Source organism: Sminthopsis crassicaudata, chromosome 4 (genome assembly GCF_048593235.1).
Source record: "Sminthopsis crassicaudata isolate SCR6 chromosome 4, ASM4859323v1, whole genome shotgun sequence".
In the NCBI taxonomy this organism is placed as follows: Eukaryota; Metazoa; Chordata; class Mammalia; order Dasyuromorphia; family Dasyuridae; genus Sminthopsis; species Sminthopsis crassicaudata.
Window position 1 is genome coordinate 297,398,582 of NC_133620.1, and position 12,901 is coordinate 297,411,482.

Consider the following 12,901-nt stretch of genomic DNA (forward strand, 5'->3'; position numbering starts at 1 on the left):
TTTTTTTTTTTTCCTTTTATTGTTCTGTGACAGCTAATTCACAGATTTATTTGATTAATATACTTAATATAGTACTTAATATAGAATACAACCTATCTTGGGAAGACAGGAGAAGCTAAATATTTTTGAGTTGAGGCTGATTATGGAGATTTTAAATTATTGTCAAGCCTAAAAGCAAGGCAGTCTCCTGAAAAATTCTATGAATATTATAACTATTAGCACTTAAATTTTTTAAAATTAATTTTATAATTATAACATTTTTGACAGTACATATGCATAGGTAATTTTTTATAACATTATCCCTTGTTATCCTTTCTGTTCCGAATTTTCCCCTCCTTCCTTCCACCCTCTCCCCTAGACGGCAGGCATTCCCATACATGTTAAATATGTTACTATTAGCACTTTTAAAGGAAACTGTTCCTCTGATATTTTTCAGCTAAATAGCTTAATTTACACATTAGTCTCATGACAGTATTTTACTTTGGGTTCAATAGAAAGGAAATACCTTTAAGATCCAAGTCATCTTTGACCCCCAAATCCTTCTTTTCTTGCACACGCCTCTTCTTTTGAATGCCTATTCTTCCTCATATCTAAATAGTTGCCACATTTTGCCCTTGTCTTCCTTAGAAATATCCCTTGCATCCATTTCTCCCATTCTAATAATCCCACGCAAGGATAAATCACAAATTTTTCCGTTCTTCCTCTCTAGCTTTTCTAAATCAAGTTAAAATTGGTTTCAAGGACAGCATTTAAAGTGAAAAACTATAAAAGAATGCAGGAAGTGGAGAGAGACAAGAGGAAGGGAGGAAGCCCATGGGCGAGCTGGAAGGGACTTGCTAGGTGATTCAGGAGGACTCCTGTGGGTCCCTGAAGTCTGCTAGGTCCAAACTCATTTCATAATAGAAGACGTTTTAATTTCGAATGTAGTAAATTCCATAGCTACAGCTCCTAAACAAAAGCTCTAGAAGGTGGGGGAGAGGGATATCCTCGGCAATTTTAAAGTGTAAAGAGATTTTAAGATTAAAAAAAAAAAAAGGTTGAAGAATGAATGATTTCGTCTAATCTAGTCATTTTACAGATGAGGGAGCCGCGGCACGAGAAACGAACAGGACTTGGTCAATGTTACACAGCGGGTGAGCCAGGGAGAAGGAGGCGATTTCAACCTGAGGGAGCTCTTCCACCTAGCCCACGCAGCGGAGACCAGTTCTTCCGCAGGGACAGCGCTTCCCCAGCAAGACGTCCGGAGGAGCGGGGGCGGCCAAGGGGGAAGGAACCGGGCGGGGCCCCGCGTTTAGATCTTTGCGGCAGTCCTCTGCGCTTGCGCAAGAACTCCCCACGCTTTCCCACTCTGGCGTGGCTGAAGGAGAGAATGCCCGGGTTAGCCCGTAGCCGTCCAGAATACCCTCCCTCTCCTTCCCCCTTTCCCTTCCTTTTCATCTCCTCCCGTCTCCTCCCTTCCTCATGACGCCATTCTTCGCCTTCTCATAGTCCTGGGAGCCTGGGCGCTCCGAACCCACACCCTCCCGAGTTGCGTCACAGAGAGGTTTGTGACGGCCCCGCCCGCCTGAAGTATCGCGCGCGGAGGTCGGTGCTGCTCGTGACGCGGCACCGGGGAGGAGAGCGAGCGCGAGCGAGAACGAGCTTGCTGGGGAACCCTTTAAGCGGAGGCAAAATCGGGACGCTGAGAAGTGGCTCTGGTCCGGTCCAGTCTGGTTTGCGAAAATGTCGGTTTGACACTGTCCAGGTGAGACTGACGCGCCGAAAGGTCCGGAAAGGCCCAGGCTAGGCAGGGTTGTTTGGGCCTCGGCTGAATTCCGCTTCAGCCGGTCGGCGGCCTCGAGACTTCGGGCGGGGCCGCGCCGGGGCCGGGCCGGCCGGGCCGGGCTGGGCTGACTAGGCTCCGCTCTCCTAGGATTCTCGTCTAGTTAGCCCACCGCAGGCCTGGTGCTGTCAGGCAGTCAGTCCTGCGCACCCTCAGCAGGAGTGGCCGCGCCCACCCTGAGCTCCGTACTCTCGGGAGATGGAGGCCGGGGTGTAGGGCCGGTAGCGGAGGAGACCGCGAGGCCGTGCGGGAGAAGCGCGCTTCGGAGACAGTCTGGGACGTGGCCCGGCAGGCGCTTAGATTGTGCTGGTACAAGGAAGGACCGAGCAGGGCATAGAGGTTGTGGATGCGGATGTGGCCACGCTACCACTCCCACGCTCTCCCGTCCCTAAGGGAAGGACCCTAAGGGTCCGTTAAATGTCACCCAGTTGTCTTCAGGTTGCTTCGCTGGTGTGACAGATTGACATAATACCCTTGTTTTATTGTAGAGCTGGAAGGGACCTCGGGCTGTCTACGTAGTCCAGATTCCAGGGAGGTTAAGTGATATGCTCAAGGCCACATAGGTAGGATCAGAGACGGTATTGGACCCAGGTGTTTTTGACTACAGGGTTAGTCTCTTCCCACTCTGGTAAGCTGCAGGTTACTTGTTTATTTTTAAACCTAAGTTTTTAAGTAAATGAACTTTGGAGAAAATGAGAGATTCTAAGAAGCATGAGTGCTGTCTTAAGGGAGAGAATATCTTACTTAAGGCAAAAGAAGACTGGTCATTTTGGCTGAATTGTAAAATTCATGAAGGGCATTACCTCCGGCTCTTTGTCTCAAGTTTCTACCTATCTGTTATATCCTTCATAGAACTTAAAGTGATAGTGTATTTACAGCATAGATCTGACATTGTCACTTGTCAGCTCAGTAAATTTGAAATGGCTATTATCTGTAGAATAAAATACAATATTTTAAAGTCTTCATAAAAAGGTTCCAAATGACTTTTCCAGCTTTATCATACATTGATCCAGGAATTTAAGTTTTTTCATTAAGTAGTGGACAGTTCAGTGGCACAGTGACAGGTCTGGAGTGAGGAAGACCTCAGTTCACATCTAACCTCTGGTATTCATTATCTTTGTGTCCTTATCACTTAATTTTGTTTGCCTCAATTTCCTGATTTGCAAAATGTTAGAGAAGGGGATGGCATTATCTCTGCCAAAAACCACAGTGGGATTGTGAAGAGTTGGACACAAATAAAACTACTTAACAACAATGCAGGGGATTAATGTTGTACATTGTACAGTGCTCTGGATGATTACTCTAATTGCTGTGTATGGGATTAGACAAACTGGAAGCTGAAAGACTATGAGCCTATTCTGATACAACCTCAAGAGATTGAACTAGGGCAGTGACTATGGAGAATCAAAGCCTAGAACTAGAACTGGACGGGACTTCAAAGGAAGAGGCCCAAGCTTTTGTGATTTGCCCCTTACCTAATGTCATACATCAGAATTGAAGTTAATTTGGCAGACTATTATTGATGAGGTTAGTGGCAGTGCAGAGGGTTAAGGTGTGGGAATCCTCTTCTGGTCGGCATGAAAGAACCCGAAATACTAAGTGGCAAAAAGGGAAGTTTATTGTTGGATGAGAAGTCAGCTTTGCTAGGATGACTGACTTCCAAGTAGCAAAGTTCTATTTGGGTAATGGAGGCTAGCATTGAGAAAAGAATGTCTTCACAGAGGGCAGGAGTCCCGGCAGCTATGCCAAAGAGGCAAAGCATACTACTTTGGACATTCTGCAAAGAAGGAATGAACAGAAACCTATTTTATGAGTGAACAGAAAATCAGCAGGGGGCTCGGGGGCAGTTTGAGCTGATTATTAAACCAAGATCTTTTCAAGAATCTGGAATTTCCTGAAGAAGTAGGCAACCCTAAAAGATCAATGGGAATGCTTTTGACCAAGATTTCCAATTGAATAATGATGCTTAACTTGTCTGGGAAGATATGTTTTCCTAGAAGGGCTTGAGCCTCTGAATCTTCTTTCTTTTACAGATCAAAGGGAACACAATTTTAGAGTGATAATTTTACAGATTAAAGGGTACACAGTTTCACTCCCCCATCATTATGACTCCAGAGATAGTGGTTTTTTTTTTTTTTTCCATCGTATTAATTGAAAAAAAAGGTAAAGGATATTGCAGATATCCAAATTAATGGAATTTGGGCAGGTAAATAAGTTAACCACATTTGTAGCATACATAGATAGATAGATAGATAGATATAGATAGCTATATGATCAGAAATTGGAACAAATTGAAACTCTTAATCCATTTACAAATTAAAAAAAATTTTTATTTGGCCATATTAAGGGAAGGCTGTTGAGATCAGGGAAGGGGGATGTCTAGGATTTTCAGCTGAATACAGTCTTCCATTCTAGCTCTTGCTTCAGGTCTGATATTTGAAGACTTTAGGGAAAACTAGCCTATTTTGGGAAGGGGAGAGAAGCAGGGGATCGAGATAACACACTACACTTCTTGGTGGTAAGTTCCTTAAGGAATTTTAGAGTAGAGGTGTCACTCACTGGTAATGGCTGGCCAGTGTAGCCACCCTGAATCAGACTGTGTGGCCTGATTCAAATTAAAATATAATTGGAAAATGGTTTTAAAAATTCAGCACAGATAATGTTGATTTTCTCTTTTAAGTCATTATGCCCACAGACATTCTTTTCTTTTTGTGTTTGACTTTATTGTTCCTCTTCTACTTAACTTTATTATTGTTACAGGTCAGCTCTGACCTGGGGGTGCAAGTTACCCCACATGGGTAGTCCAGAATGATTTCCATAGTCACTTTTGCCAGCTTGCTTGGTGTCATGTTAATCCTCAGAATTGTTTTGATATTAATTTCTCTTGTTAGCGTTTTGGAGCATTCTTTCATAAAAATTACAATTTTGCATTTTTTTTTGGATAATTGTTCTTATTGGCTAGATACTTTGGATGTCAGACTCTTATCTGAATATGGCAAAAACAAAATAAAATAATGTTTAATAAGCCCTTAAAGGGAGTTTCTGAATATAAGTGAGCCAAGACCAGACTTGAATCCTGAATATAAATAATGTGGTTGGTGTAGGAAACTAATTCTTTTTTTTTTGTTTGTTTGTTTTTAATCAATTTTATTTTCGCCCTACTTATATATAAAAACCCTTAACATTAAAAAAAAATAGTGTCTCAAACTATTCTTTTCCTTCCTCCCCTCCCTCTTATTGTGAAGGCAAGCAATTCAGTATTGGTTATATGCTTTTTTATAAAACATATTTCTATATTTGTCATATTATGAAAAGGAAATAAAGTAGATTCAGTCTCCTTTAGAGTCTCAGTTATTTCACTAGAGATATACTGTATTTTTCATTATAACTCCTTCAGAATTGTCTTAGATCATTATAATGTTAAGAAGAGCTAAGTAATTCACAGTTGATCATCCTACAGTATTGCTATTACTGATACATTGTTGTGCTCATTTCACTTTGCATCTATTCATGTAGTCCTTAAACTTACTAATTCTAAATTAATTCTTAACTTATCTCTTAATGTAAAGAAATGACCAAGAATAATACAAAGAGCTATCAGGACTACAAATGAAAATAATGGCATTTTTCCTGTTTAATCAGGATCATTATCACATCAGGAAGAATTGTCCTGTACTGTACTATTCACTTAGTGTTCTGTGATCCATCACTCAGAACTTTCTGCTCTTTGACAACTCTGTGGAGTCTAAGGTAGGGAAGACCAAGTCTGAAGGACTAACCCCCTCTTTATTCTGTGTTTGCTGAGTAGACACTTTTACCTTCCTATTGTCAGAAAATAATTGCCTCCCAAAGGTGATATCCATTAGTCCTTCAAGGACTGCCCTGGACTTCATTTTCCATTGCCCATGGCAGTGTCTATATTGCAGAAGCCAGTATTTTTACCTATTTTACTGTTGCCCAATGTTTTTCTTTAACCTATTGTCTCTAGGCTCAGCTTCTCTCTCAGTTGTCATTGCTGATGGAGCTCAAAGTACTGTCTACTACATCACTGTCCCACTGCTACTGTACCTCTGCTTCTGCTTCAGGAACCTTATTTCAGTATACTGCATGAGGGGGTCAACAGGCACCACTACTTTTCTCTTCTCCTTTTTACCCTTAATGAATTCTCATCTGACAGTTCATGGATTCATAATACAATTCTTTGGAGGATAAATAGCTGCTGCTTCTTCAGAATGTATAACTCTTCTCACATAACCTTGTTTTTTTAAACTACAGATGTAGCTAATGATCTTTCCCTTTTTCTTTGTTTAACATTTCTTCAACCTTTAATCTCCTGATTTAGGTCAAGATTCTTTTCTATGTTTTTATTCTTTGTTTTTACACTGAAGCTTTCCTGGCTTTTGTTATTGTCTGCTGTTTTGGTTTTGGGGCATTCTTTTTCTTTCTTTCTTTCTTTTTTTTTTTTTTAATATCTTAGAATAGAGAGCTTTTCTTCAAGTCTTTTTACCTTTTTATGTGGGAAGGATAATAGCCTCTAGGTCATTTGATCTTGAAATAAGAGCATTGAATATTCAGTGTTGATCACTTCAAGCATCTTCCTGCTTTGTATGACCTACTGGAAGTGATAACCTTAGTACTCGTCTTTCTTCCTAGTAGCTGTCCTGTATTCTTCCTTTGTTCATATTTGTGAATCCTAGACACTGCTTGGGCAGTATTCTTATTTTATCATAGGCCAATTATTGTTTTACTGATAATTTAAGACTTTCATTATTAATATAGATTTGCATAAAATTCTTTTGGACCTCAAAGAAGTTTGTGTGATAATTTTAGTGTCAGAAGGAAGTCAACAACAAACTTGGCAATTGATTAGATGTGAGGTATAAGAGATAGCAAAGATGAAAGCTTGAGAGAATGGTGATTTTAATTTTTGTTTTATATTAAGGAAGGCAAGAAATAGGGCAGTTCGAAAAGCTGTATCACAGGTTGGGCAAAAATAGTCTACATGCACATGTGAAGTGAAGATGTCTCTAAATTTGCACATCTCATGGTCCTTTTGGGCTCCTGCAAATCTGTGTCTTTCTTGATGTAGGTATATCATGCTGAATATTCCTTTGGTAGCATCTCCTATGTCACACAATCAATTTCAAAGTTCTTCAGAGATACCTTGAGAGTATCCTTGTATTGTTTCTTCTGAACTCCATGTGAATGCTTGCGTTGTGTGAGTTCTCCATAAAATAGATTTTTAGGCAAATGTATGGCATTTAAACATCATGGCCAACTCATCTAAGTTGTGTTCTTTGGCAGTAGAGTTTGAATTCTTGGCAGGTTGGTGATTTGGCATCTTATCTTGCTAGGTGATCTTCATATCTTTTTAAGACAATTCAAATGGAAATGATTTAGTTTCCTGGCATAGTGCTGGAATAATGTTCAGGTATCATAGGCCCAATGAGATCAGCACAATGACTGTAGAACTTCAGTTTGGTAGGCAGTCTAATACTTCTCTCCCAAATTTTCCTTTAGAACCTCCCAAATACTGTACTAGTTATGGCAATAGGTACTGTGTGTACATCCTTGGAAAGTATATTGCTGAGATAAGTGAATTTATCTACAGCATTCAGTATTTTTCCATTTGATGTAACACATGGGTGCACAAATGGATGGTGATGAAGAGCCTCTGTTTTTGTTTTTGCTAAAATTAGGACAAACAGCAGAGGATCCATACTTTGTTTCTTCTTGGTTTCAGAGGCTGCATTGAATGCACAATCAAAAAAAGTCACATACCAATTCTTCCCCTCACTTTTAGTTGTGGCTTAAAGCTTTTTCAAGTTTTTTAACCTTGGTCTGGTAGCTGACCTTGATGTTATTTTCGTCCCATTGAAAGAATCTGACATTGCTGAAAACATAATGCTAAAAATTAGCACGGGAGCAGGCATTACCCTTGCTTTACCCCATTGATGACTGGAAAAGTGCAAGAGTCCAGTATCTAAAACATTTGTAGATATACTATTATGAAACTGACATACAACACTGATGAACTTCTCTTATACTCAAATTTTGCCATAATTTTCCACAAACCCTTTGAGTATTCTGATGAATTGGATCTGTTCCTGACACTTCTGCAGTTGTCAGGCAGTAAGTACTACATCAACCATTCCTTAGCCTTTTTTGAAATCACACTGGCTCTCAAGTAGATGACTATCTTTCAGCCTATTTTAAAAATATATGTTTTATTTTTCTCTCTCCTGTTACATGTGACCATTATACTTTCATGGAGATATCCTTGAATTCCTGGGCGGGGGGAGAACCTCTTTTTGCCCTATAACATTTAAAATACACACACACACACATATGTATAGTTTCATAACCTAGATTTCAGTCAGCTTTTGTATGAGCAGTAGATCTCCCCTTGTAAACCTCAGCTGGAATAGAATCAGCATCAAGTACTTTGACTCATGAGAGGAGAGGATTTGGAACTTCTGCTAGGTTGATTGATTTCAATTTGAGGTAGACAGTTAATGGTTTTAGCACTGCTTGATGACATTGAGAAAATTATAAAATTATTCAATACATTTCTCTCTCACGTCCTTAACAAATTATAGCCTTCAGAACATCATATCAGTGTAAAACTGAATTTCTTCTGCCTTCTTTCTGAACCTAGAATCCCACATCTCTGTTGAATTTCCCCATGATTTTCATCAAACAATCTTGATGTTTGTGAGAATGTTGGTCCAGAGGAGTAAATGCAGTGTTGTGTACCAAATTTTTGAAAGCTTCCCACTCCTTTTCTGATCCATTATTGCCAGTTGTGTTCTGACTCAACTTTTCCTTCAAGTTAGCACCAAACTGTTCTTTCTTGGAGAAGTGCTCTAATTTGTTTTTTATTAAGTTTTCTGATAGTTATCTTGTCATGAGGTCCCTTCTTTTGCTGAATGGCCATTTAGCTTTGAGAGTTTATCTATAATCTCTTCAACATTTTGCACCACACATTACCTTAGTCACTCTCACATTTCTTCTCCTTACAGTGACATAGTCTATAAAATGTTTGAGATGAGAGTGCATCCACGAAGTTTTACTGTATTTAGGTAAGCAGAAGACAGTGCTGGTGATGAGAAGGTTATGAGAAGCACAAGCCTTCAGTAGTAAGTGACCATTGCTATTGCTGTTGCTGATTGCATTCCTCCCAAGGATTCTCTGCCTTGTCTGGTAGTCTGTGCCTATTCTTGCATTAAAATCACCCAGAATTATAAACTTGTCCTCTTTCAGCACATTGATAATGAGGGTCTTCAGGTCTTCCTAAATTTTTTTATTGACCTCATCAGGATCATTTATGGTAGGAACAGACACACTGCTAATGGTGACATGGCATTTTCCTGCAAGAGGCATTCATATTTTCATGAGCCTGTTGGGTACTCCTTTTGGTAGGCATACAAGCTTGTCGATTAGATTAGTTTTGATTGCAAAACTTAGGCCAGCTTCATGGTGCTCCTGTTTAGTGTGGCCGCTACAGAAAAACGAATCTCCACCTCTGATTTTGGTAAATTGGCCTTCATTTGTCAGCCTTGTTTCACTCATGGCTGCTATTTGGATGTGATATCTGCTGAGTTCTTTTGCAACAAAAGCTGTTCGTCTTTCAGGTCTACTGGATTTCGTGTTGTCCATAAGCGTGCGCACATTTCACGTATCAATGGTGAGTGAAATCATCTTTGCAAAAGTTTTTGTACATTTTTTTCGACTGCAGGGTGGGATTTCTTCCCCTACCCCCCACTGTGATAAGGAGGCCAGGGTTGGGTGAAGCAGAAAATTTTTAGGGCCCCTTTTGAAACCCCTTTCTAATAGTAGGAGAGCTATGCAGGCCTTTAAAAAGACTGCTGAGACACCCAGGGGGCTGCCAAATTCCACTGCTGCTTCATTTCAGTGAGAAGATGACCCTGTGGCCTGGCTGCCTATGTGCAGGGTTGTGACTACAAGCTCCCATTGCATCCACACCTGCTGCTTCATCACTTGCCTGTCACTACAGGACTTTGAGATAGGTAAAAATGGTAAAATGGTTAGGTAATGTCTTTTGCTTTGCACATAAATTGGATTTAAGTGAGGCAGGGTTGCTTGACTTTGTAGGCCTCACTCTCTCTTCCAGAATCACCACAGTCCAGTGGCAAGGCAAAAGTCAAGACGACTGACGATGGCTCAGGATGCGGTGGATGACCTTGGTGTCTTCGATATCTAACCAAGCTCTAAGCATTCCCCGGCGCCCGTTTCTGCAGCCTTCATGGCCCATTGGAACAAATTGTTCTCATCTGCCCATTCCACCAAGGGAAATCTTCATATGGTTGGGGTAGACATCCCTCTAACTCACCAAAGAGACCCCTCTGTTATCCTCTACCTGGTTTAGCCTGTCTGTCAAAATGGTTTACCGGGGTGTGGCCGCTGCGCATGCTACAGCTTCTTGGAGCCACAGGTGAGATTTCACCAGATTTCACCAGAGATAGAAAGCAGACCTGAAAAGGGCTTGGCAACCCTCATACCAGAGTTATTAGTCTTTCCTGAACACACTTTATACCCCATTTCAGTTATACATAACTGGTGTTAAATCTGGTCCTTTCCCCCCCTCTCTTTGTGAATGGGTAAGAAGCAAAAAGAGGAAAAAAACATAGAATATGATGGAGGGAAGATTAATTAACATAACTGTGAATGTGAATTGAACATGAGGATAGCAGAATCAAAAATAAGTTGTTTGCTGGAAGCAAGCTTGAAAAATATTCAGAACTTGATTAGGGGTTGGAGCCATATTTATTATTGCTTCAGATGAATCAAAAAAAGCAGGGTTTTAGTGTTCTCCCTCAGTGTTTAGTGTTTAGTGTTCTCCCTCCAAGTTTTCCTGCCCTGGTACTGATTCGTGCAAGTAATGAATCCTGCAGAGTGGTTACATATTTGAATTTGCATTTTTCAGATATCTGTAAAACATGGTAACTGGTTTTAGCACAATGAAAATATGCAATGAATATTTTAAAGAATAAGCTTTAAAAATCTTTTAACATAGCAAAGAATAATAAAAATGGATTTCAGTTTCAGGTTTATTAGAAACAAGGTAATAAAATAGTTATAGGAAAACAAAATTAAAAAAAAAATTACTGAATTATTTTACCAAAGGGAGAAAACAAGGATTTGTTCAGCAGTTACCCTTATCAAGCACTATGCTAAGAGTTTTACAGATATTATTTTATTTGATCTTCACAACAACCCTGGGACATAGTTGCTAAAGCCTACACTGATGATGTGAAAAAAACCTCTTATTTAAAATATTTTGGCAATGTAGTTGAAAACTTCTTTAAATTTTCATATATATGCTGGTAGATTCAGAGAGTATCTATATCTTGGCAAATTTGCAGGCTCCTTTCTCATACAATAAAGTTACCAGAAATGTTATCAGAAATTAATAATGCTTTAAATATAATATTGTTATCCTTGAAGTATTTTTCAGCAGCTTTAGAAAATAGTTTTAGTCATTTATGCTTTCTAATTTGACCATCAAAAAACAGTAGTAGATGGTTGTAACTTCCTAGAGTACAAGGATTTCAGGACATAAACAAGCATTGTTTTTAACTTAAAGTCCTCTAAGTAAAATATAAATATAAAATATTAATTATAAGGATAGAATAAAAAAAAATCCCCTAAATTACTTCCTAATAAAAGTTAAATGCGTTAAATTAAGGTTGAGTTTTTCCTTCTTAGAAATGTAAGTTCTAGAACGTATCCTTTTCCAGAATGTCTGTTTCATTCACTAAATTAAAAATTTATTAACTTACTCTTTTTAAATTATTTGGTTCAAAATATCAAGATAATCTAATTCTTATATACTCATCTGAACTCTGCTCACTGCAGAGTAGTTTTACATTATGCCTTATTTCCTCATTATCCTCTTCATTTTTATTATCTGTCATTATCATATACTTGATGATTTTGTCTGAATGGTTGTTAAAAGGAATATGTTTTTGATTACAATTTTGAAACCATTCAGCTAAAAGATGTTTCATTTCTATCAGTGTAACACTCCTGTTCATTGTAATTGTTTGTAGGCCACAAAAACTGTTGTAACTTTGGCCTTTTATTTCACCTACATATTTTATAATATTCTATAGATTGACATTTCAACATTTCATCCTATTTTAGTGTTACTGTAGGACCATATTGCTGCCCATTCAGTTACATTAAATTTTTATTCTAATCTAAAAACAAGCTTCTTTTTTTAGTGATGGCAATATTACATCAGAAGTGTTCTTTTCATTTTATTAAAGGGTGCCCTCCCACACCCCCATTACTTTCACTTTTTCCAACCTGGTTGTATTTTTCTGGATTTCATCATGTTTTCTGAAATTTCACTATATTATAAGATCAATCCTGAAACTCACACTTTCTTCTGTGATTCTTTTCCCTGGGACCCTTCCCAGGGAACTTTGATTGGAAAAGGCCATACTCCTCTAGACTTGATAATGTCCTTTCCCATACCTGGTTATATTTCTACACCCTCCACTTTCCTTTTTCCCCTTCTCCCCTGTTCCCCCGCTCCCCCCAGCTTCTTTTATATATTATCATTATCTTCCTCCATCAGATTGCCCTAGAGAGCAGGAACTTTTGCCTTTCCTTATATTCCAAAGGGTTGTATGACACTTTGTACATAGTAGCCATTTACTTTACTACTCTGAAACTGGCATTTTTTATTGATGTCTTTTGTTTTTCACATTATTAGAAATTTCCTTAATATCTCCCCCCCCAAAAAAAAAAGGAGGGGAAAAAACCTGCAACTGATGAGTACATTATTTTGTGAATTTTTTTGTTTTTTGGGAGGGGGGGAGGGGAGTAGGGCAGTTAGGTTTAAGTGGCTTGCCCAGTCACATCTGAAACCAGATTTGAACTCAAGTCTTTCTGACTTCAGGGTCATCGAGCCGCTCCTAGTGAGCTATACATTAAAAAAAGGCTAAAAAAGTGTATAATACCTGTGAATCTCCCATCCCCATAAAGGATTGAGAATGCTCTTAATGTCTTTTCATTAAGGACTCTTAAAAACAAAACAAAACAAAAAAA

The 12,901-nt window shown here is 39.0% G+C and overlaps 1 protein-coding gene across 7 annotated transcripts in view; it reads left to right on the top strand.

Annotated features, from left to right (window-relative positions):
• Positions 1 to 1,608: 1,608 nt before the first annotated feature.
• Positions 1,609 to 12,901, top strand: part of NDEL1 (nudE neurodevelopment protein 1 like 1) — a 100,478-nt gene continuing 89,185 nt past the window's right edge. For 2 of the 7 annotated variants that reach the window (XM_074311918.1, XM_074311916.1), the window contains exons 1-4: positions 1,609 to 1,744; positions 9,457 to 9,509; positions 9,738 to 9,852; positions 9,957 to 10,277. Coding sequence is in view for 2 of the 7 variants with exons in the window: in XM_074311913.1 (XP_074168014.1) it covers positions 9,507 to 9,509 (3 nt within the window). In the remaining 5 variants the exon portion in view is untranslated. The remainder of the gene's footprint in view (positions 1,745 to 9,456; positions 9,510 to 9,737; positions 9,853 to 9,956; positions 10,278 to 12,901) is intronic. The other 5 variants (XM_074311913.1, XM_074311919.1, XM_074311917.1 and 2 more) reach the window with 3 other exon arrangements.